This window comes from Rhinolophus sinicus, chromosome 16, assembly GCF_057876585.1.
Source record: "Rhinolophus sinicus isolate RSI-liver-muscle chromosome 16, RSI-T2T, whole genome shotgun sequence".
NCBI lineage: Eukaryota > Metazoa > Chordata > Mammalia > Chiroptera > Rhinolophidae > Rhinolophus > Rhinolophus sinicus.
The window spans coordinates 132574715-132596488 of NC_142516.1; the positions used below are offsets into that span (position 1 = coordinate 132574715).

The 21774-nt window shown below is 35.3% G+C and overlaps 1 protein-coding gene and 1 pseudogene across 1 annotated transcript in view; one reads left to right on the forward strand and one right to left on the reverse strand.

The window, feature by feature from the left end:
* ADAM9 (ADAM metallopeptidase domain 9) overlaps positions 1-21774 on the forward strand; it is a 98169-nt gene that overhangs the window by 5803 nt on the left and 70592 nt on the right. Inside the window, exons 2-4 of the mRNA XM_019748146.3 lie at positions 3957-4054; positions 6657-6715; positions 16361-16439. Of these exons, the coding sequence (XP_019603705.3) occupies positions 3957-4054; positions 6657-6715; positions 16361-16439 (236 nt within the window). The remainder of the gene's footprint in view (positions 1-3956; positions 4055-6656; positions 6716-16360; positions 16440-21774) is intronic.
* LOC109456106 (small ribosomal subunit protein uS19 pseudogene) lies at positions 9075-9670 on the reverse strand (annotated as a pseudogene).

The window sequence follows — 21774 nt, forward strand, 5'->3', positions numbered from 1 at the left end:
TATCCTTGCCTAAAATGACTTAAAAAACTTTTTATTTTGAAATACGAGGTGTGACAGACAGTTAAGTTCGTGAACCTGCCACCGTGCGCTTACATTGGCAGCACTGTACAAACAACTCAGTAAGGTTTCATAACCTTGGTATATCAGTGTCTCACAGCTGTGTTCGTGTCAACATGTGGCAGTGTCTTGCTGAGTGGCGTTCATTATTTTTGTGTGCCATCGCGAGAACATCTGAGCTTGAATTAGAGCAGCGAAGAAACATTAAATTTCTTGTTAAACTTGGCAAGAGTGGAAGTGAAGTCAGGGACATGTTAGTCCAAGTTTATGGGGATAATTCCATGAAGAAAACGGCAGTGTACAAATGGATTAAATGTTTTTTCTGAGGGGAGAGAACGCGTCACTGATGAAGAGAGGCCAGGGCAGCCAGTAACGAGCAGAACTGATGAAACATTGTAGAAATTATTCGAATTGTGCGTCAAAATCATCGGCTGACTGTGAGAAGCATAGCAGACCAAATAAACATTGATAGAAAACCAGAAAAATCTTAACTGAAAAGCTTGGCATGAGAAAGGTGTGTGCAAAAATGATCCTGCAGGAGCTCTTACGTCATGACAATGCACCAGCTCACACAACATTGTCTGTGAGGGAGTTTTTAGCCAGTAAATAACTATTGGAACACCCTCCCTACTCACCTGATCTGGCCCCCAATGACTTCTTTCTTTACCCGAAGATAAAAGAAATATTGAAAGGAAGACATTGTGATGACATTCAGGACATCAAGGGTAATAATATGACGATAGCTCTGATGGCCATTCCAGAAATAGAGTTCCAAAATTGCTTTGAAAGGTGGACTAGTGGCTAGCACTGGTGCATAGCTTCCCAAGGGGAGTGCTTCGAAGGTGACCATAATGATATTCAGCAATGAGGTATGTAGCACTTTTTCTAGGATGAGTTCGCAAACTTAATTGTCAGACCTTGTAATTATAGAGTTACAGGAAGTTGCATAAAATGTACAGGATATTTACTTTTTATCACACAGAATTTCTAATCTGTTACCCACAGAAAACATTTTATTCTTGCCATCTAATTCCTGCCACCACTTCTAAAGTAACTGTCTTAATAGTTGAACAGATTGCCACGATCCAGAATGAAATTATTAAGGGTAATATTGAAACTTGTGTTTGTAGGAATTTGGGAAACTGAAGGTCATTCAAAGGTTTATTCTGGGTGAAAAAAAAAGTCCTGTATCTCAGTTAATTTAAGATTAAGGCCATTTGTACTTAATGATTTGAAGCCTGCATCTTTTAAGGCCATAGATTTCTTTTGACATGGTTCCCAATTGACAACTCCAAATAGATGAATATTTCATCATAGTATCTCATAAATAAGCCATAGATCAGCCCGTGGTTGCTTTTGTGAGTATTGAAGTCCATTTCTGGTGTGTTCATGTAATGATGTGAAGCCACATTTAGATACTGTGTTTCCCCCAAAATAAGACCATCAGGTCTAATGGTCTTTTGGAGCAAAATTAACGTAAGACCCGGTCATAATTATGACCGGGTCTTACGTTAATTTTTGCTCCAAAAGACGCATTAGAGCTGATGGTCCGGCTAGGTCTTATTCTCGGGGAAGCACGGTAGTATAATATGCTATATTATCAGACACAAGGGATTGATAGGTAAAGAGTTTGAAAACTGTTAGCGTGATGTGATTGTATTGCATATGACATAATTTATGTTTTCCTGTTTACACTGTATTTTTTAAAATCCTAAGCCAGACAAGGTTATAGACATTTTTATATATGTACAGTGTTATCTTGGGGAAAGTTAGATGTAAATATTTCATTTTAACCTGTATTTAGAGAAATCTGAGGGACATAAGGTGATTAATGAGTGAATGAATATGTAGATTGGATCCCAAGGAGGAGAATGTGGAAGAAGGGAGACAAGGGAAGAAGGGACATGCAGTCTAGATGTGAGGTTAATAAAGCTGATGGAAAGGGAGAAGCTATTGAGAGATGCTGAATAATCAATACTTTGAATAGTTTATGCTTTTTATTGAAGAAGCAATCCCCCCCCCCCCGCTTTTTAATTTCAAAAGTAACACACAGGGGTTACAAAATACATACTCATTATAAAAACAAATTCAAACAATGCAGCCATACAAGACGGCAGGAAGTAAAGTCTAAGTCCTTATCTCATTACTCTCTGGTTCTATTCCATTGTGGTAGCTACTTTAAACAAGTTTGGTATATTTACTTGTGATATTTACATGTTTGTTTATGACACATTTTATAGTCTCATATATATGACATGTAATATAATGTTTCATGAACACTATAATACAGAGTTTTATAAAGGGAAAAGTAAAAGTCTCTACCTCGTACCATTTCCTGTAAGTACTTAAAAAACAATTACTTTAGTATAGAAAATATGAAACATACACAACAGCAGAGAAAAGAGTAATGAACTACTGTGTACCCATTACCCAGTTTTAATATAATTTTTTTATGTATCTTCTCCCTCAGACACACATTGGATAATTTTGATGCAAATCCTAGACATCATATCATTTTGTCCTTGGATAGTCAGAATGAATCTCCAAGACATAGGTCTTTTAAAAGAAAACTTTACCCACAATATTCTCATTACATTTAAAAATTAACAGTAATAAATGTCTAAGTATTGTTTTGTCTTGTGCACCTGAAACTAATAAAATTATATATATATAAAAAAATTAACAGTAATTTCTCAGGATCATTAGATACCTGTGCAGCATTAAAACCTCCCTGATTGTCTTAGAATTTTTCTTTTACCATGAATTTATTTGAATTAGGACCTAAACAGGTCCATACACTTATAAGGCTCTTTTAATTTATGAAGTTCCCCTCTTCTTCCTTTTTCATGGCATTTGTTTGTTGAAGAATTTCCACTTAATGAATTTATTTCCTAAATTGATCCATTAAGTGGAAGATGTGAGAGATCGTCTCTCCACCTTTCTGTCTGTGTACGCCAGTCTTAAGCCTCTGTATATGGATGTGGTTTTGATATATAGAGATATAACAGATATGGAGTTTTCATCCGTGGTCCTTAGATGGTGACCACTACTTTGTCAAGTTCACTGAAAAAATTGACAGTTCTTGGCAATGATGCTGGAAGAAGAAGAGACGTGTTGGACATATTGAAAGACTGTGTCGGACTCCAGCATGGGGTGTCTTCCTAAGGGATTTGTTTGGCCAATTTTGATTATACTTAATTTTTGCTCATGACTTTAGAACCCAAGGCTCACTTAAATATGATTCTACTGTGTGCTGAACTGAATAGGATTGGAATTGGGAGTAAGTCTGCAGGATTCTTTTGAGTTCTTCAATATTCATACATTTTACCTAAAGTTTATGTTTTTAGGACAGATTAATGGCAGTAATTTTATTTGAGATAATCGCTACATTGTTGAATGTGCATTTTATTGGAGTTAATCCATCAGACATTACAAGTAACTTTTCTCTCTTACCGTCCTTATCCATTTTGTAAGTATCCTAATATCACCTTGGGATGTAATTCATGTTGGATGAGGGTGGTAAATGCTGCTAGGCTTCAGATGCCTTTCCTTCACTCATTTCTCCATCAAAGCAGTTCGTGCACACGCACGTTTATATTTTAAGATTTCTTTTAATAAAAATAGTTAGGGTTTATAGCTAAAAGTTGTTTGAAAATGATTGCTGTGTATCTACTGTTTGGATAAAGACTGACATCCTTTTTTAGGAAATATATTTTTTCTCTTCATACTTACCTAGTGTATTGCTGTTTTCATGTACAACTATACATATATATTTTAAAATGGGAATGTCAGGTGATTTTTCTGATATGAACATTCAGCTTTTGATTTCTATTATATTTTGGTACATGTAGTTTTTCAGATTCACTTGGTATATAATGTGTTATTTCTGTTTTTTGTAGGCTTTCAACAGACTTCACACCTCTCTTCTTATGAAATTATAACTCCTTGGAGATTAACTAGAGAACGAAGAGAAGCCCGTAGGCCCTATTCAAAACAGGTATGTTATCTCTTGGGAAATATGTATGTATTTAAGTTGTTTTCTTTTAAATAACACAAGCGTATTAGTTTTAGTAGCGATTGGTTCAGTGAGTAATGTTGGCCATTGATTAGTACAGCACCATAAAGATGGCACTGATGATTATTGGACATTATTCGTGTCAAAGTGACATATTGATCCTTGATATCTTTCTTTTTTAAGACAAAATGGTCAACTTGAAAGTTAACAAATAGTTAAATAAAATTCTAGGACAAGGGTAGGATGCTGATTACATAGCTTTGTAATCCTTAACTGACTGGTGATGGCTACAGAGGTGTTGTTATGATAATAATAATAATAATAATAATACGTAACCTTTCTATTAGTTTGGGATAGGTAGAATACGCATACTGTATCTTCACAGATGCTAGAGTAGTGTGTTACATGCGTCTATCTGGGAATGTTTACTCAAAAGTAAGTTTTATCTCCATATTGGAAGAAGCACACTTTGCTGTTAATGGCGCAAACCAGTGCACAAAAATTATTTTTTATACTATTTTTTTCTTACTATCAATGTAAAGTTCAGAAACAATCTACTTGAATTTCAACAGATTTTGCAAACTCTTCAACTTTATGGACTTTTAATTTAACTTTATTGTAAAATTATACTAAGAGATAATGAAGGGTGGAGTTTATTACCTCTGAATTGCTGATATATTAATACATATAATGCAGCTTACACATTGCTTACGGACTGGGCATAGTAAAAAGAATACTGGAGTTTAGAATCAGGAACTTTTAATTCCTGCCCTCTCTTTGGGTACTACCAATAATTGGGTCGATCATTCAACTCCGTTTACTCCTCTATAAATAAGAAATAAATGACTCTAAGATCTCTTTCCAGTGGAACAATTTATAATTTTTCCTTATTTTTGTTTTGAATTGGGCGTTCTACCATTTGATGTTATTTTGCCTTAGAATAGAATTAACTTGTGCTTGCTTAGTTATGTTTCTTTTCTTCAATAGCACAGGAACTATGTTTTCTTCTTTATTGTGTTTCTAATCGTATCTTCATCAGTACTGCACACATCAATACTTGTGATCATAAAAAATGTCATTCATGTACCCTGATAAATGTTTGGAGAAGTAAAAGCATTGTTTAGGCATTGGGGATATGGGAGGGAACAAAACAGACAAAAATCCATTCCCTTACGGAGCTTCCATTCTAGTGCGGGGGTGGGGGGAAGAGATAATAAATAAATAATATAGATCAATAATATAGATTGCATAAGATGGTAATAAGTGCTCTGCAGAAAATTAAAAGCAGCAAGAGGGATAGGGAGTACAGAAGCAGGGGTAGGGTAGGAGGGTTTGTATTTTTTTAATAGGACAGCTTGTGGAGGTCTTACTGAGAAGGTGACCCATGAGTGAAAGACCAGGAGGAGGGGAGTGAGCAATGCAGGCAGATATTTGGGGAAAGAATATAGTATCATGAAACCATTTTTGGACTCAGAATTCTTCTCAGAGGAGATAGCAATGATGTTTTTATATCAGATGAATGGCCAAGAGCATACAGGATAGGAAGGCACAAGGCAAAATGATGGCAATGGAAGGAGCTTGGTATTTTTGATGCTTCATTGGAGATACAGGTAGATCACAAAGAATTCTCAGGTTCTCACTCAGGACATGGAAGTAGAATGCCAGGATCTGGAATTTGGTCTAGGCCTAAAAGTCAGATGTTAATGTGCCCTAGAAAAGGGGATCATACTCTTTTCGTGACAAGATGTTAATTTCTAGTCCAGACACAGTAGAGAAAATAAGAGGACACTTCTGATAATATTATTTGTTAAGTCCCTCCGTAACTTTCTCTTTTGTTAAAGAGTTAAGGCAAAGTTGAATCTTTTGGTTCCAGTTATCACATTAAATGCTTCTGGCTAATGAATTGGTGAGTTGCTGGGAAAGTTGTTTCAGAGAGGAGGACCCCATGACCTTGGGGTTGCCTCATCTCAATTCACTGACTGAAATGCTATTCATTATAAGACCTGCTATTATTTCATATACCACTAATTAAGAAAAAAACATAGTGCTACCATTCAGACTGCTGTGCCTTTGTACAGTGCGTCCTGATTTTAGAGATGTTCATCTGGGGGGATAAAAGTATGTTTTAGAATTAATGAAATATGGTAAATTGTGTGAAGATACAAAATTGTAAGGATGTATGAATTTCTTCTTAACTCTCAGATAACTAGAACTAGGGATAAACTCTTGAAACTAAGAGGGCCATTTCATTTAAAGAAAAGTAAGAACTACTTTATATTGTTGGTAATATATTATGAACTTAGTAAAAATAATTCCCCAAGTTATGGCTCAATTGTAAATGAATTTAAGAAGAGTTTCGATAACCTTGTAAGTGATTTTCCACAATAGATTATTAAAGGTAGGCAGGGATGGTCAGAGTATATTTTTATTATTTAAGAGCAGATATAAATTTCTTCCATAAAACAATTTCAGTTACCAAATTATTTTAATTTGGATGGAATTTCCAGTGCCCTATAAATATCTGTTGTTAAAAAGTAACTTATAAGATGGTGTTTTATTATTTTCTCTTTCTTTGTGCATTTAGGTATCTTATGTCATTCAAACTGAAGGAAAAGAGCATATTATTCACTTGGAAAGGAACAAGTAAGAAATTTAATTTTCTTTGGATTTTCAGTAATTTTTTTCCCAATAGTATATTGGTTTCTTTTCTAGTTAGATATTGTTTAATAGATTGATAAAAACGGAGAATAATGAGAGTAGAAGTGTGGAAAAAGGCATACTGTTTTGTATTTCCTTTGATATTAGCGTAAAGGAAAATAAAGTAAGAGAAAGTTGTGTTTAAGAAGAAAACTTTTTAATTGTGACAGCCCAAGGAACAACTTAGCAGGGATAAAGAAATCTTGAGTAATTGTATCAGTCTGTTAGAGCTGCCACAACAAAATACCACAGACTTAAACAACAGAAATTTATTTCTCACAGTTCAGGAGACTGGAAGTCCAAGCTCAAGGTACCAGCAGGGTTGGTGTCTGGTGAGAGCTGTCCACTTGGTTTGCAGATGGCCATCCATGTTCTCTCCGGTGCTCGCACGGCCTCTCCTTGGTGTGTGTGCATGGGGTGGGGGAAGTGGGAAAACGAAGCTCTCTGGTGTCTTTTCTTATAAGGACACTAATTCTGGAGGCTCAAGACCTCACCCTAATGACGTCATTTAACCATAATTGCCTCCTTAGTGGCCCTACCTCCAAATCTAGCCACACTGGGAGTTAGGGCTTCAACATATGAATTTTTTTGCAGAGCGTTGGGGGTGGGACACACAGTCAGTCCATAACAGTAGTCTCTCACCTCCTCCTTTTAATCTTTTCTCCTCATTTTGGCATGTTTCCACCTGATCCCACTTTGGTAATCTGTCTTCTTGGATTGCCTTTCTTTTTCCATGTTTAAAAATTAAATTTATTGGGGGTGACATTGGTTGTTAAAGTTATATAGGTTTCAAGTGTGCAATTCTGTATTACATCACCTGTGTATTATGTTCTGTGTTCACCACCCAAAGTCAGATTGCCTTCCATCACCATATATTTGACCCCTTTTGCCCTCTTCTACCCAACTCCCCTTTACCCTTACCCTCTGCTAACCACTAAACTGCTGTCTGTATCTACGAGCATTTGTTTGTTTGTCTTGTTTGTTGCTTTCAGTTTTATATCTCACCTATGAGTGAAATCATATGGTTCTCGACTTTTTCTGTGCGATTTATTTAGTTTACCATGATAATCTCAAGATCTATCCATGTTGTCGAAAATGGCAGTATTTCATCTTATTGCTGTGTAATATTCCGTGTGTGTGTGTGTGTGTGTGTGTGTGTGTGTGTGTGTGTGTGTAACGTCTTCTTTATCCACTCATCTATCGAAGGATGCTTTGGTTATTTCCATGTCTTTTCCACCATGAATAATGCTGCATTGAACATAGGGGAACATACATCTTTATGGATAAATGTTTTCAAATTTTTTGGGTTGATACCCTGAAGAGGAATTGCTGGATCATATGTTAACTCTATTCTTAATTTTGTGAAAAACCTCCGTACTGTTTTCTATAGTGGCTGTACCAATTTACATTCTCACTAGCAGTGTATGAGCGTTCCTTTTTCTTCACAGTCCCTCCAAAACTTGTTACTATTTGTCTGTTGATAATAGCCATTCTAACAGTTGTGAGGTGGCATCTCATTGTGGTTTTGATTTGCTTTTCCCTAATAGTTAGAGCATCTTTTCATGTATCTGTAGGCCATTTGTATGTCTTCTTGGGAGAAGTGTCTGTTCAGGTCTTCTGCCCATTTTTTAATTGGATTGTTTGTTTTTTTGCTGTTGAGTTGTATGAGTTCTTTATATACTTTGGATATTAGCCCCTTGTCAGAGGTGTCTGCAAATATCTTCTCTCATTCGGTTGGTGGCCTCTTTGGCTTGTTGATGGTTTCTTTTGCTGTGCCAAAGCTTTTTAGTTTGACATAGTCCCATTTATTTATTTTTGCTTTTACTTCCCTTGTCTTTGAGGTCAAATTCATAAAATTCTCTAGAAGTTTTAATACCTATATTTTCTTCTATGCAGTTTATTGTTTCAGGTGTTATATTTATGTCTTTGACCCATTTTGAGTTAGTTTTGGTGTGTGGTGACAGTCTAGTTTCATTCTTTTGCATGTGGCTTTCCAGTTTTCACAGCACTACTTATTGAAGAGGTTTGCTTTTCTTCATTGTATGTTTTAGGCTCATTTCTCGAAAATTACTTACCCATGTATATGTGGATTTATTTCTGGATTCTCAGTCCTGTTCCATTGGTCTGTGTGTCCTTTTCTGGCAATTTCATGCTGTTTTGATTATTGTCACTTTGTAGTATAATTTGAAGTCAGGGAGTGTGATAACCTCCAGCATTGTTCTTTTTTTCTCAGGATTGCTTTGCCTATTTGGGGTCTTTTGTTTAGATACAAATCTGATGATTTTTTGTTCTGTTCTTTAAAAAATGCCATTGGGTTTTGATGGGGATTGCATTAAATCTGTTTGTTGCTTTGGGTAATATGGCCATTTTAACTATATTGATTCTTCCAATCCATGAGCATGGAAAATCTTCCCATTTCTTTGAGTTTTCTTCTTTTTTTCAAAGAAATCTGTGCCTTTATTGCCAAGCAGGCTACTTGAGGGGGATGAAGCAGGAGGAGTGGGTGGCCCCCAGTGCCAGGCTGGCTGTGCTTCCCCAGCTTGTGGGTGATGGAGAACTTGCCCAGGTAGTGGCCGATCATCTCAGGCTTAATTTCCACCTTGTTGAAGGTCTTGTCATTGTTGACACCCACCATACTCCCAACATCTTGGGCAGGATGATCGTGTCCCATAGGTGCATCTTCACCTCCTCGTGCTTCTCCATGGGCAGCGCCTCCTTGGCCTTGAGCAGGTGCTTCAGCAGTGACGGCTGCTTCCTCTGCAAGTTCTGGTTTAAACACTGCCGCTGCCGGGCCCTGTACAGCTGCATCAGCTGCCCATAGGACATGTTCAGCAGCTGGTCAAGGTTCATGCCTCGGTAGGTGATGAACTTGCGGAAGGTCTGCTGCTTTTTCTGCTCCATCTTTGTGTCTTCTTCACCTTCTTTTAATAATGTCTTTTAGTATATATAGTATATCCTTAACATCCTTTGTTAAGTTTATTCTTAGATATTTTATTCTTTTTGTTGCAATTGCAAAAGGCATTGTTTTTGTTTTTTCATTTCTTTTTCAGAAATTTCACTATTAGTATATAGGACTGCAATGGATTTTTGTATGTTGATTTTGTATCCTGCAACTTCACTGTATTTGTTTTATTGTTTCTAAGTTTTTTTGGTGGAGTCTTTAGGGTTTTAATCAAACATGGATGCTGTATCTTGTCAAATGCTTTTTCTGCATCTATTGATATGATCATATGATTTTTATCCTTTATTTTGTTTTATGTGGTATATCATATTGGTCAATTTGCTTATTTTAACCATCTTTGTACCCCTGGAATGAACCCCCAGTTGGTTGTGATGTGTAGTCTTTTAAATGTATTAGATTCGTGAGTATTTTGTTTAGGATTTTTGCATCTGTGTTATCAGAGATATTGGTCTGTAATTTTCTTGTGTTATCCTTACCGGGTTTTGCTATCAAGATAATGTTGGCTTCATAAAATGAGTTAGGAAGTATTGTTTCTTCTTCAGTTTTTTGGAAGAGTTTGAGAAGGACAGATACTAAATCGTCTTTGAGTGTTTGGTAGAATTCACTAGTGAAGTCATCTATTTGGTCCTGTACTTTTGCTTTTTGGGAGGTTTTAGATGAATGTTTCAATATTCTTGCTGTTGATTGGTCTATTTAGATTTTCCAGTTATTCATTATTCAGTCTGGGAAAAGTTATGTATTTTTAAGAACTTGTCCATTTCTTCTAGGTTATTGAATTTGGTGGCATATAGTCCTTCATAATATTCTTGTATGATACCTTATATTTCTGTGGTATCTCTTGTAATTTCTCCTCTTTCATTTCTGATTTTGTTTATTTATATCTTTTCTCACTTTCCTTAGTGAATCTAGCTATGGGTTTGCCAATTTTATTAATCTTTTCAAAGTGTTAGCTCTTTGTTGCATTAATTTTTACTCTATTTCACTTAATTCTGTTCTAAATTTTTTTATTATTTCCTTCCTTCTGCTGCCTTTGGGCTTCATTTGTCCTTGTTTTTATTCTTATTTAAGAGGTAATGTTCAGTTGTTTCTTTGGGATTTTTCTTGTTTCTTGAGATAGGCTTGTAATGATATACACTCTGTTATTACCACTTTTGCTGTATCCAAAAAGTTTTGATATGTTGTATTTTCATTCTTATTTGTTGCTATATATCTTTTGATCTCTCCTTTTGTTTCTTCTTTCACCCAGTCATTCTTTAGCAGCATGTTGTTTATTCTCCACATATTTGTGGTGTTTTCTGCTTTCTTTTGGCAATAGAACTCTAATTTGAAAGCATTGTGATCAGACAATAGCTGGGTATGATTTCAGTCTTCGCTTGTTGAGGCTAGTTTTGTATCCCAACATATGGTCTATCGTTGAGGATGTTCCATGTGCAGTAGAGAAGATTCTGGTGTTCTGGGATGAAAGGCTCTGTAAATATTGATTCCGTCTATTTGGGTCTAGTGTGTCATTTAAGGCCAATTATTTCCTTATTGATTTTCTTTTTGCATGATCTATCCATAGCTATAAATGGCGTATTTAGGTTCCCTACTATAATTGTGTTTTTGTCAGTTTCTCCCTTTAGTTCTGTTAGTAGTTGCTTTATATATTTTAGTGCTCTCTGATTGGGAATATATATGTTGATAAGTGTTATGACTTCTTGATGTATTGTCCCCTTTGTCATTATGAAATATTCATCTTTGTCTCTTGTTACTTTTTTTATTTTGAAGTCAGTTTCTTCAGGTATTAATATGGCTATACCCACTTTTATCTGGATGCCATTTGCTTGGAGTATGGTTTTTTTGCCCTTTCACTTTGAGTCTATATTTGTCCTTGCAGTTGAGATGGGTCTCTTGAAGGCAGCATGTGGTTGAGTTTTATTTTTTGATGCAGTCTTCTACTCTGTGCCTTTTTATTGGTGAGTTCATTTCTTTTACATTTAAAGTGATTATTGATATATGAAGATTTCCTATAGCCATTTTGTCTTTTGTTTTCTGCTAGCTTTTCTTTGCCCTTATGTTTCTATCTATTATTTTAGTTTGGTGGTATTCTGTGATTTTTTTTTCCTGTTTCCTCTTATGTGTCTCAGTTCTGGATTTGTGTGTCTCTGTGTGTGTGTGTGTGTGTGTGTGTTTACCATTAAGTTTATGTAAAAGAAAGTTTCATGTATACAGTAGTCCTTTTCTTTCTGCATGCATTTTATTTCCACTCTCCTTTGCAAATTCAGACCTTTATCCCCACCCCTTTTACTTTTTTGGTGTCAGAAATTATCCCTATTTATGCTGTGAGTTCATTTTCGGGTTGCAGTAGCTATTGTCTGTTGTTTTTTACCTTTAACTTTTATGTTATATTTAAGTGTATAATGCCCTATTCTGAATAAGAGGTTCAATTTCCTGCTTCTGTCTGCCTGTTAGTGATCTTACTCATAGTTTTGTATTTTTTTTTGTTTCAGCGTAAGTAACCGCTTTCAGTAGCCTGTATTGCATGTCTTGTGGTTCAAAATTCCCTCAGCTTGTATGTCTGGAAAGGTCTTTATTACTCCTTCATATCGAAAGTATAACTTTGCTGGATATATTATTTTTGGTTGGTAATTTCTCTCTTTCACTAGTTTGAATATTTGAGTCAACTCCGCTCTTGCTTTTAGAATATCTGCTGAACAATCTAATAATAACTAATTGGGTTTCCTTTTATGGGTCACTGTCTTCCTTTCTCTGGCTACCTTGAGAATTCTTTCTTTGTCATTAATTTTTGACAGTTTTAATGTAATGTGCCTTGGAGAAGACCTTTTTGGACTGAGATAATTAGGTGTTCGGTTTACTTCTTGAATTCGAGGATCCAGTTTTTTCCATAGGTTTGGGAAGTTCCCATTGACTGTTTGTTTGAATAGGTTCTCTGTTCTTTTCTCCCTCTCTTCACATTTTGGTATACCCATTATTCTTATATTACTCTTTCTGATGGAGTCAGATAGTTCTTACAGAGTTTTTTCATTTCTTTTTACTCTCAGACACAGTGTTGCATTGCCTGAGGTGTCCCATGTGCCCCAACTCAGATCAGCTGTGATGTCTGTTGGCTGTGTTTTTTAAATGCCCAGCTTCTCACTGTGCTGAGCCATCCACTTCCCTGTGGCTTGTCTTTTTCCCTCTGTTCTTATGTAGGAAAACTTTCAATGTCGTTAGTGAGAAATTTCAGAAAAAAAATGCCAGCTAGTAAACTCACTGATAGTAAGGTGTGAATGATGGGATGTACAGTGTTGCTGTCTAAAGAAGTGCTGCTCAAATTGTTGTCCTTGAACCAGCAGCAGCCTCTGTGAATTTGTCATAAATGCACATTCTCAGGTCCAACCCTAGAATGAATCAGAATTTTGGGACGTGTCACAGCCATCTGTGTTTTAACGAGCTTTCCAGGTGATTTATATACATCCTCAAGTTTGAATATTACTTGTCATCTTAGAAGAGGATGCTGAGCCAAAGGGTCTGAGTCTCCTTGGCAGAATTTCAGGCAGTGTGACAGATATTTTTGGAGATGCTTTTTGAAGCCTTCTACTGTAGTTGACGAAAGTTAACATTTATTGAGTATTTTCTCTATCAGGCTCTGTACCAGGTACTTTTAAGTGTATTATTTATTTAATTCTCACAAAACTCCTGAGAGACCATGCTTGACTCCTGTGTAATGATGTCAGTATGTACAAAATTCTAATTTTTTTGAAAATTTCCATTTATTTTAAATGTGTTTTTCCAGGACCCATCAGCTCTAAGTCAAGTAGTTGTTTTTTCAAACTAGTTGTGGAAGGCGCAGCTCACAGTGGCCCATGTGGGGATTGAACAGCAACCTTGTTGTTAAGAGCTTGTGCTCTAACCAACTGAGCTAACCAGCCACTCCTATTCTAATAGGTCTAAATATTTTCTCCTATTCTTCTTTCTACAAGGAGATGTAAACTAATTAAAATTATTTCAAAAAATAATAGTTCCTTATGTTTGCATAGTTTTTTAGCTTATAAAGCATGTTCATAACCTTTGTCTCATGTATCATATTGTCATAACTTCATTGAAGAGCAGTGTTTATTGTTCTCATTTTGTGCATGAGAATAATGCAGTTCGGGAAGGTTAGTTGACTTGCTCACTATCATGTAGTTTGTTAAGTGTTCAAGCTGAGACTCTAATCCAAGTCATTTGACCTGAAGTCTAGTGATCTATATATATATGTGCTATGTATTGTCTACATTGCTGTGCTTTTTGAATTGGTGGGCAAATGTTATGCTTCTGGGCATTTGTAAGAGTTGTTAGGCTTTTGAATGTCATTGATAGGTGGTCACCAAAGCTAGTGATCACTAATGAAAAAAAGGGTAAATAGCTACAATAAAAAGACCCAGATACATTCTCTTTAGTAATGGGGAAATTACGAAGTTCAATAAAGGAGTGACTATATTCAAGTAAATGCTTCTGTTTTCTTCCCATTACCTCTAGAATAGTGATCTTAACTGTTTTGAAGTCATGAATCCCTTGGAATCTGGTTAAAGCTGTGAACCTTTCTTGCAGAGGGGTGTACATACTGTGTTTCTCCGAAATAAGACCTAGTCGGACTATCAGCTCTAATGCATCTTTTGGAGCAAACATTAATATAAGACCCGGTATTATGTTATGTTGTATTATATTATACCTGGTATTGTACTATATTATATTTTATTATATTATACCCGGTCTTATAGTAAAATAAAAGTATTAATTTTTGCTCCAAATGACACATAAGAGCTGATGGTTTGGCTAGGTCTTATTTTCGAGAAAACATGGTAATCACTAACATTAGGGTATTTGGCAGGGACTGGGGTTGGGGGAAAGAAGACAGTACATCTTTTCTCTGCCTGTGCTGAACAAATTTAAAAATAAAAAAGTTCTAGGTTGGAGGATTTAGCTTAGAATGAGAACCTGATGGACCTATAATCCTGAATCCAGTATTAGGCAGATTTAGTTGTTCATGGTCAATGCTGCATGTTGGCAGGCCTGCTGCTGGAGAAGCATCATGGAATTTGTGCTCTCACTGGGCAGGCAGTAGCTTCCAAAGAGGAAGAAGGGCAGAGCAAATCCAAGTATCTCCAGTTTATTCTTTTCAAATTCACCACAAGAGGGATCAAAGAGTGTGTTTGGTAGGGGAGAGTAAGAGTAGGGGAGACCATGCAATGACTGAACAGGGTTGGATAATTGAAAGGACTTAAGACTCCCCACTCTCCCAAGCTCACTTAAGTAGACTTTAATAAAAGAAAAGGATAAGTACATTGGGAAAGAGAAAGTGCAAGTAATCACCAAGGGGTCCAGAAACTTCCAGGCAGAGCCCCTCAGGGCCCTTTCTCAGTTGCACAGATGTGGCTTGTTTTCAGATTACAAACAACTGAGATATGTGTGAAGCATCATATTTTTAGGGGAGCTGAGGCACAAGTTTACAGAGTGGGTCTTCTATACAACACTGCTCGTTTAGCTGAAGTCAGGCTGTGTGACTGATTAAACTGCATGCAAACCATCAATCTGTCCGTTTCTAAACAGTATAGACAGGCTGACCCTGGATGCCTCCAGGGGAGTTTAGAACCATAAATGACACATCATAAATCACTAGCTAACACACTGCTTCACTGACTTGTGCCCTAGCCCTGGTGATAAGCATAGAGCTGCTCCAGTTCTGCTGCAAATGACAGTCTTTGCTTGACCAAACTTGAGTCAGGCTTCTGAACCTTTTCCTAAGCACATTGGTGCTCTTACTTGTGAAATCCAGCTTTCGCAAGAGCCCTGCCCCACCTCCCCCCCATATCTGATCACTCTGGATGTCTGATCAGGTTTCTCATCCTCCACCATCCCCAGGTGACGTCTGATCTCCCTGACCTCTCTTTAGTAAGAATCTGTTATGTTGGTTTAGCCAGAGCCTCCCTTACCCTTGATGTTTCCTCATAGTAATTTTCCATCCACTGAACCTCACACTGCTCCTTGGTTATAAATTTCCACTTGCCCATGCTGTGTTTGGAGTTGAGCCTGATCTCTCTCCCACACTGTGAAGTGCCATTGCAGTCGTCCCCATGACTTACCACGGCGGTCCTGCATAAAGTCTGTCTTACCATCCTTAACAAGTGTCACTGGAGGTCTTTTCTTTAGCAAAGATAACCATCCCTATCTTTACACATATGGTTTACACAACTGAGCTCCTGTGACATGCAAGGAAGCGTCAGGAATCAGCAATACTTGTTTCTTCCAACAACTGACATGGAATTTGCCTTGGTACTTAGCAAGTTAAGGCAATGAATGCTTCTTGTTTACATAGGACTTTTAGAAAAGAATAAAAGCACTTATTTTTCTTCTAAAAATCTAATGTATTATATAACCTATTTTATACTTCTCCTGTGAGATGTATCAGAAAAATTTAAGGTCATTACTTGTGTTTACTTTTTTGCCAGCATTTTGTGACCATTAGAACAAATGTGCTGCTTAACATTTATGAGCTGTTAGTTTTATGGTTGCTCCTTGTTTACATAATATATCAGGTGGAAGTTTTTATTCCTGCTCATCTCTTCTAGGAATAATGCCTTATGAGTTGTGTTTTATTCCTCTTCCAGAGACCTTTTGCCCAAAGATTTTGTAGTTTATACCTACAACAAGGAAGGGGCTCTGATCTCTGACCATCCTGATATACAGGTAATATATTCTCCTTTGGATTCTATAGCAGAATTTAAAACAATTATAATGTTAAAATGCGTTCTGTTCAGGTACTCAGGACTGCTACATTGCACAACCCCAAGGGTCACCTTTGACATTATAATATATGGAGTTGTCCTGGGGGTGGTGGGTGCATTTATATAGATTAAACTGTATCTTAGAGCTAGCTCTTCAGTCAAGTGTTTTTTTAAAGACCGGGAAAATAATTTTCTGTTTAATGATAATCTTTACTGATTATGAAGGTGGAAAGTTTGCTGTATTTTGAAAATAAAATTTTTTTGACTTTTTTTTGCTGAAAGTTAACTATCTCCAAAAGCACATCTTACTTACTTATTAAGCCGTTTGATTTGCCATTAGTACTTAGTAAAGAACAAACAGTGGCTTGCTGTTATGTGTTGTAATTTTTCACTGAAAACAATTCTTTTATAAAAAAGTGTGGTCCTCTTTGTACCAGAGAACAGAATATTCCTGAGGGTAGAACTGGCCAGGAATTCGAAAAAATTGGCAGATGTCAAATATGGCTTTATGTATTATTTAATTAGAACACAAAAGTTTCTAGTTTTATTCAGGAACAGTCTTTTACAATACTTCTTGGCAGTTAGGTAGTATATACTTTTTTCTTTCATAATAGTTTTCATGAGAAGTCTTTGTTCCCATTAACATGTATTATTTTTCCCCTGAGCTTTGTAATGTTTTGCTGGGTTGAATTGTTTATGTAAGTTGTGCACTTTTGCAGCACTCTTTAAATATAGAAGGCAAAGCCTTTATTTTAGAATAATTAATATTTTAATTAAATTATTTTAATTAATTAGCAATTAAAAAATTAAGGTAATGCTGACTTAGCCCTGTCCTTTTCTGATTCCTTTATCTTAGTGTTCTGTTTGTCCATTGTTTAATAGCAAATGGAGGAGCTTAAATTTACATGGTAGTATAAACCAGATCACAAATAACCCATCCATACATGTAGTATTCATCCATCCAATCATCCATCCAAAGATTACTATGTAGCGAGGCCAAAGATCACATAATTTATGCCACTTGACAAAAGCAGTGATCTTGTTTTTTCTTGTAGAGGTTTCTTGGCATGGGTTCTGAAGACATACACTGGACTCAAATCTTGGCTCTATCATTTATTTGCTGGTTAAATTACTTTAACCTGTTTGTGCCTTAGTTTCCTCACCTTAAAATGGGAATAATAATTACAACTTCATGGAGTTAGTAGGAGGCTTAACTGAGTTAATACTTGTTAGATACTTAGAACAGTCTGACAATTTTTAACTACTAAATAAATATTATTACTTGTTATTATTGAAAGTATATATGCTTAAAACTGCTAGAAATAGATTTCAGTTATATACAAATTTGTGTAACTGTTATCTTGAAGTGTTATTATGGAATTGTGCTTTCCTTGGTGTCTGAAAAATAAAAACTAAGGCTGATGGAGTCTTAATTATTTCTTGGTTATTGAATATTGTTCAGATAGATGACAGTGTGACTGTAGATTTCAGATACCAATTAAAACTGGCATATGGCTAGATTGTCAGATATCATGATGACGTACTTTTGTCTTTAAAATGCAATTAAGTTACACTGAAAATTTAAATGCTTTCTCTTATGATTCTGTTTTTAAAGGTTAAGGTAATTTGTAAAGCTGTTACCTGGCTTTCATAATCAGTGTCTTCCACAAGGCCATTTTTTCACAAAGAAACAATGTTTTAATAACTACTTTATATGAGTTACTATGTGAAATAGAACTCCAAATTACTATGTCTTAGAGCTTTGGGGTACCTTGCAAATGCATTAGAAAAGTCTTTTGACTAGTTCCCCCAACTAACTGATGCTCTTTGTTTCCTTTGAAAAATGTATTGACTGCCCGAGGATCACTGGATTCTTGTGGCTAGTAGTCGGCTGTTCTCTAATAGTTCAGTGTACTTCTGCTCCCACTAGTTGAGTTTTTTTGCTTAGTTTGTGTGTTTCCTAAACTGTTTATGCCTTTTATACCTTTACTGTCATCATGCAATTTAATTAGATGTTATATAAACTTATAAAATATGACTTGTTTTTTAAAAAAACTAAATGGAATGGTTTGCAAAGATTTAATAAGAGCAAGTTATTTAAAAAAACCCATCAAGTTAGTAGATTAAGTGACCAAGTCCTAGATTTCAGTCATGTCAAATAAGAGAGCTTCTATTAGTTGAAACTAAAAATATTTAATTTTTGAGTATATTAGTTACTGTATTACTGTCTCATAAGTGTTAACCTCGTCTATAATAGTAGAAGGTATTTTTTTCCTCTAGTGAGAAGAAGGCAATATCAAAGCTACACTTTAACTACAAAGCACTGGAAAGGAAAACATTAATGGTTGTGAATTGTCCCACACAGGAACAAGTTGTAAAATGTTGAAATTCGGCTTGTATTGTTTAGTGTATAATTGTTAAAATCTTTTCACAATTTTAGAGTTACAGGAAAAGTTGTATGAGTATTATAAAACATTCATGCATACCTTCACCTAGATTCTTGAAATGTTAACATTTTACTATATTTGTTTTATTCTTCTCTATTTATTTCTGAACCTTTTTAAGAGTATGTTGCAGACATGGTATCCCTTTACCTTTAAATATTTCAGTGTAAGTGTCCTGAAAACAAGGAATTTTTTTTTGGTAACCATAGTACAATTCTCAAAATTAGGAACTCAACATTGAAGCAGTACTATTATCTAATTAACAGACCTTATTGATTTTTTTTTTGGAGGGTCTATTATCCCAATGATGTCCTTTATAGTTGTCTGGCTGTGGAATGAAGGTATAGTGGCCATTGAAACAAGAAGGTATCTTGAGACTAAAAAATGAGGCAGACAACTCCATAGAATATACTAGTTTATTTTAGGATAAGTTACTACAGGGGTAGGATGGGAGCAGAAGGCGACCCCACAGTCTGCTCAGCTGATCTCCCCTACCAGACACTTGTTACAGTAAATATGTTATAATATAAAGTACTAATTGACAAGACAAAGGGACAAAGAATACAGTATGTGCCAAGAACCATACCTCCTGGTGGTCTTAGGATGGATGATGATTGCTTACAATGCCAGCACCTAGTTTGATATTTATTTTGGTTCCCATGCCTTTCTGGCCATTACTGCCAAGAATCTCTATGGCTATATTATGTAAGTTATAAAGAACACAGATAATCATTAACTATAAGGCTTTGTTATGCTGGCTGAAACTACTGTGTTTCCCCGAAAATAGGACCTAGCTGGACCATCAGTTCTAATGAGTCTTTTGGAACAAAAATTAATATAAGACCTGGTATTATATTATACCCAGTATTATATTATATTATATTATATTATATTATATTATATTATATTATATTATATTATATTATATTATATTATATTATATTATAATATTTTACCTGGTTTTATGTTATGTAAGACCCGGTCTTTATTATATTAAAATAAGATTGGGTCTTATATTAATTTTTGCTCCAAAAGGTGCATTAGAGCACCTTTTGGTCCGGCTAGGTCTTATTTTTGGGGAAACACGGTAGTAAGGTTAGTCAGAGTTCACAGCATGAAAAATTCGAACAAGAAATCAGGGGCACAGAGATGGAGTCAGTCTTATTCATGTCAGTGTCTATACAATAGCAAAAGAAAATCCAAGTTCATATTTGCATTTAGTAGTCATGTCTCTTTAGTATCTTTTAATCTGAAAATCCTTGTCTTTCCTTGTATTTCACAACATAGGCATTTTTGAGAAGTATAGACCAATTTTTTTTTTTTTTTCCCTGTAGAATGTCCTGCAATTTGAGTTTGTTGGATGTTTACTCATGATCAGATTCAGGTTATGTACTTTTGGCAGAAATACCACCGAAGTGATACTGAGTGGTTCTCAGTGTATCTATGCTGCCATTAGCCCTATTACTGATAGTGTTAACATTGATCGTTTGGTTAAGGCGTTCTCTGCCAGGTTTCTCCTCTGTAAAGTTACTGTTTTTGCCTTTTTAATTAATATTATGGTTATATACTTTGAGACCATACAGAAGTCCTGTTACTTCTTAAATTTTTACCCATTAATTTTAGTATTTAGGATTTGCCTTAATCAATTATCATGATGGTTGTTAAAATGGTGGTTTCCTAATTTCATCAGTGCTTCTAGATTCATCAGTGCTTTCTACTGTAAGGAAGAGTTTACCCCTTATTTGTTTGCATTAGTACAGACTCATGAGTTCTTACTTTATCATGAGTGAGATTGAAAATCTTTTCTCTATGTAAGGGCATTTTTATATCCTCCTTTGAAAATTGTCTTTATATGTCTTTTCCCTAGTTTTTTATTGGGTTTTTAAGCTTTCCCCTTCAATTTTTAGGAGTTCTTTATAGTTAAGGATATTAACCCTTTATCTATGATATATTTTCTCCTAGAATGTGAGTTATCTTTTGACCTTGCCTTTTGATGTTTCCATGTAGAAGTTTAAAAAGTTTTTTTTATATAGCAAAAAACATCAGTCTTTCATTGCTTTTGATGGATAGTTAGAAAGTCTTTCTCTACACCCAGATTAAAGAGGAATTCATCCATGTTTTCTTTTAGTTCTTGTGTGGTTTTATTTTTTATGTTTAGATTCTTGATCCATTTGGAGTTTATTCTTATGTATGGTGTAAGGTATGGATCTAATTTTATCCTTTTCCAAATGTTTAACCAGTGCACTGAGCACCATTTATTAAAAGTACGTCTTTGCCACAGTGATTTGAGGTGCCACTTTCATTATATAAAGTTCCATGTTTATTATACTTTGGTTTATTTTGAGACTTTGTATGCTGTTCCATTGGTTGGTCTCTCAATTAATGCACCACCAGTACAATACTGCTTTAATTATTAAAGCCTTGTAGTATATCTTAATGTCTGGTAGGGCTAGTTCCTCTTCCCCACACACCCTTGGCTTATTTTGTTTGTTTTTTTAGTGCTTTGTAATTCTTTTAAAGATGAGAAAATCTTATTGTGTACTGAAAAATCTGATATTAGTAAGTGATACTATGCTTGCATTTCTACTGGTCAATTCCTTGCTCAAAATTAAGGATAAAGGCTCTTTAGTTTTTAAAGATGGCTAAATGTGTAACTAAAATAAAGAAAATATAGTCAATATATCGTTAGGAAGAAAAGAAAATAATCAAACTCACATTTTTTTTTTTTTTTTCCTACATACTAAATCTTTTTTCTCTTGACATCATTAGCCTATTACAAGGTCCTCTTCTGTATTAGATGTTAATTGGCTGCTATTACTTCTTAGATTGACTATGATTTAAAATGTTAAAATG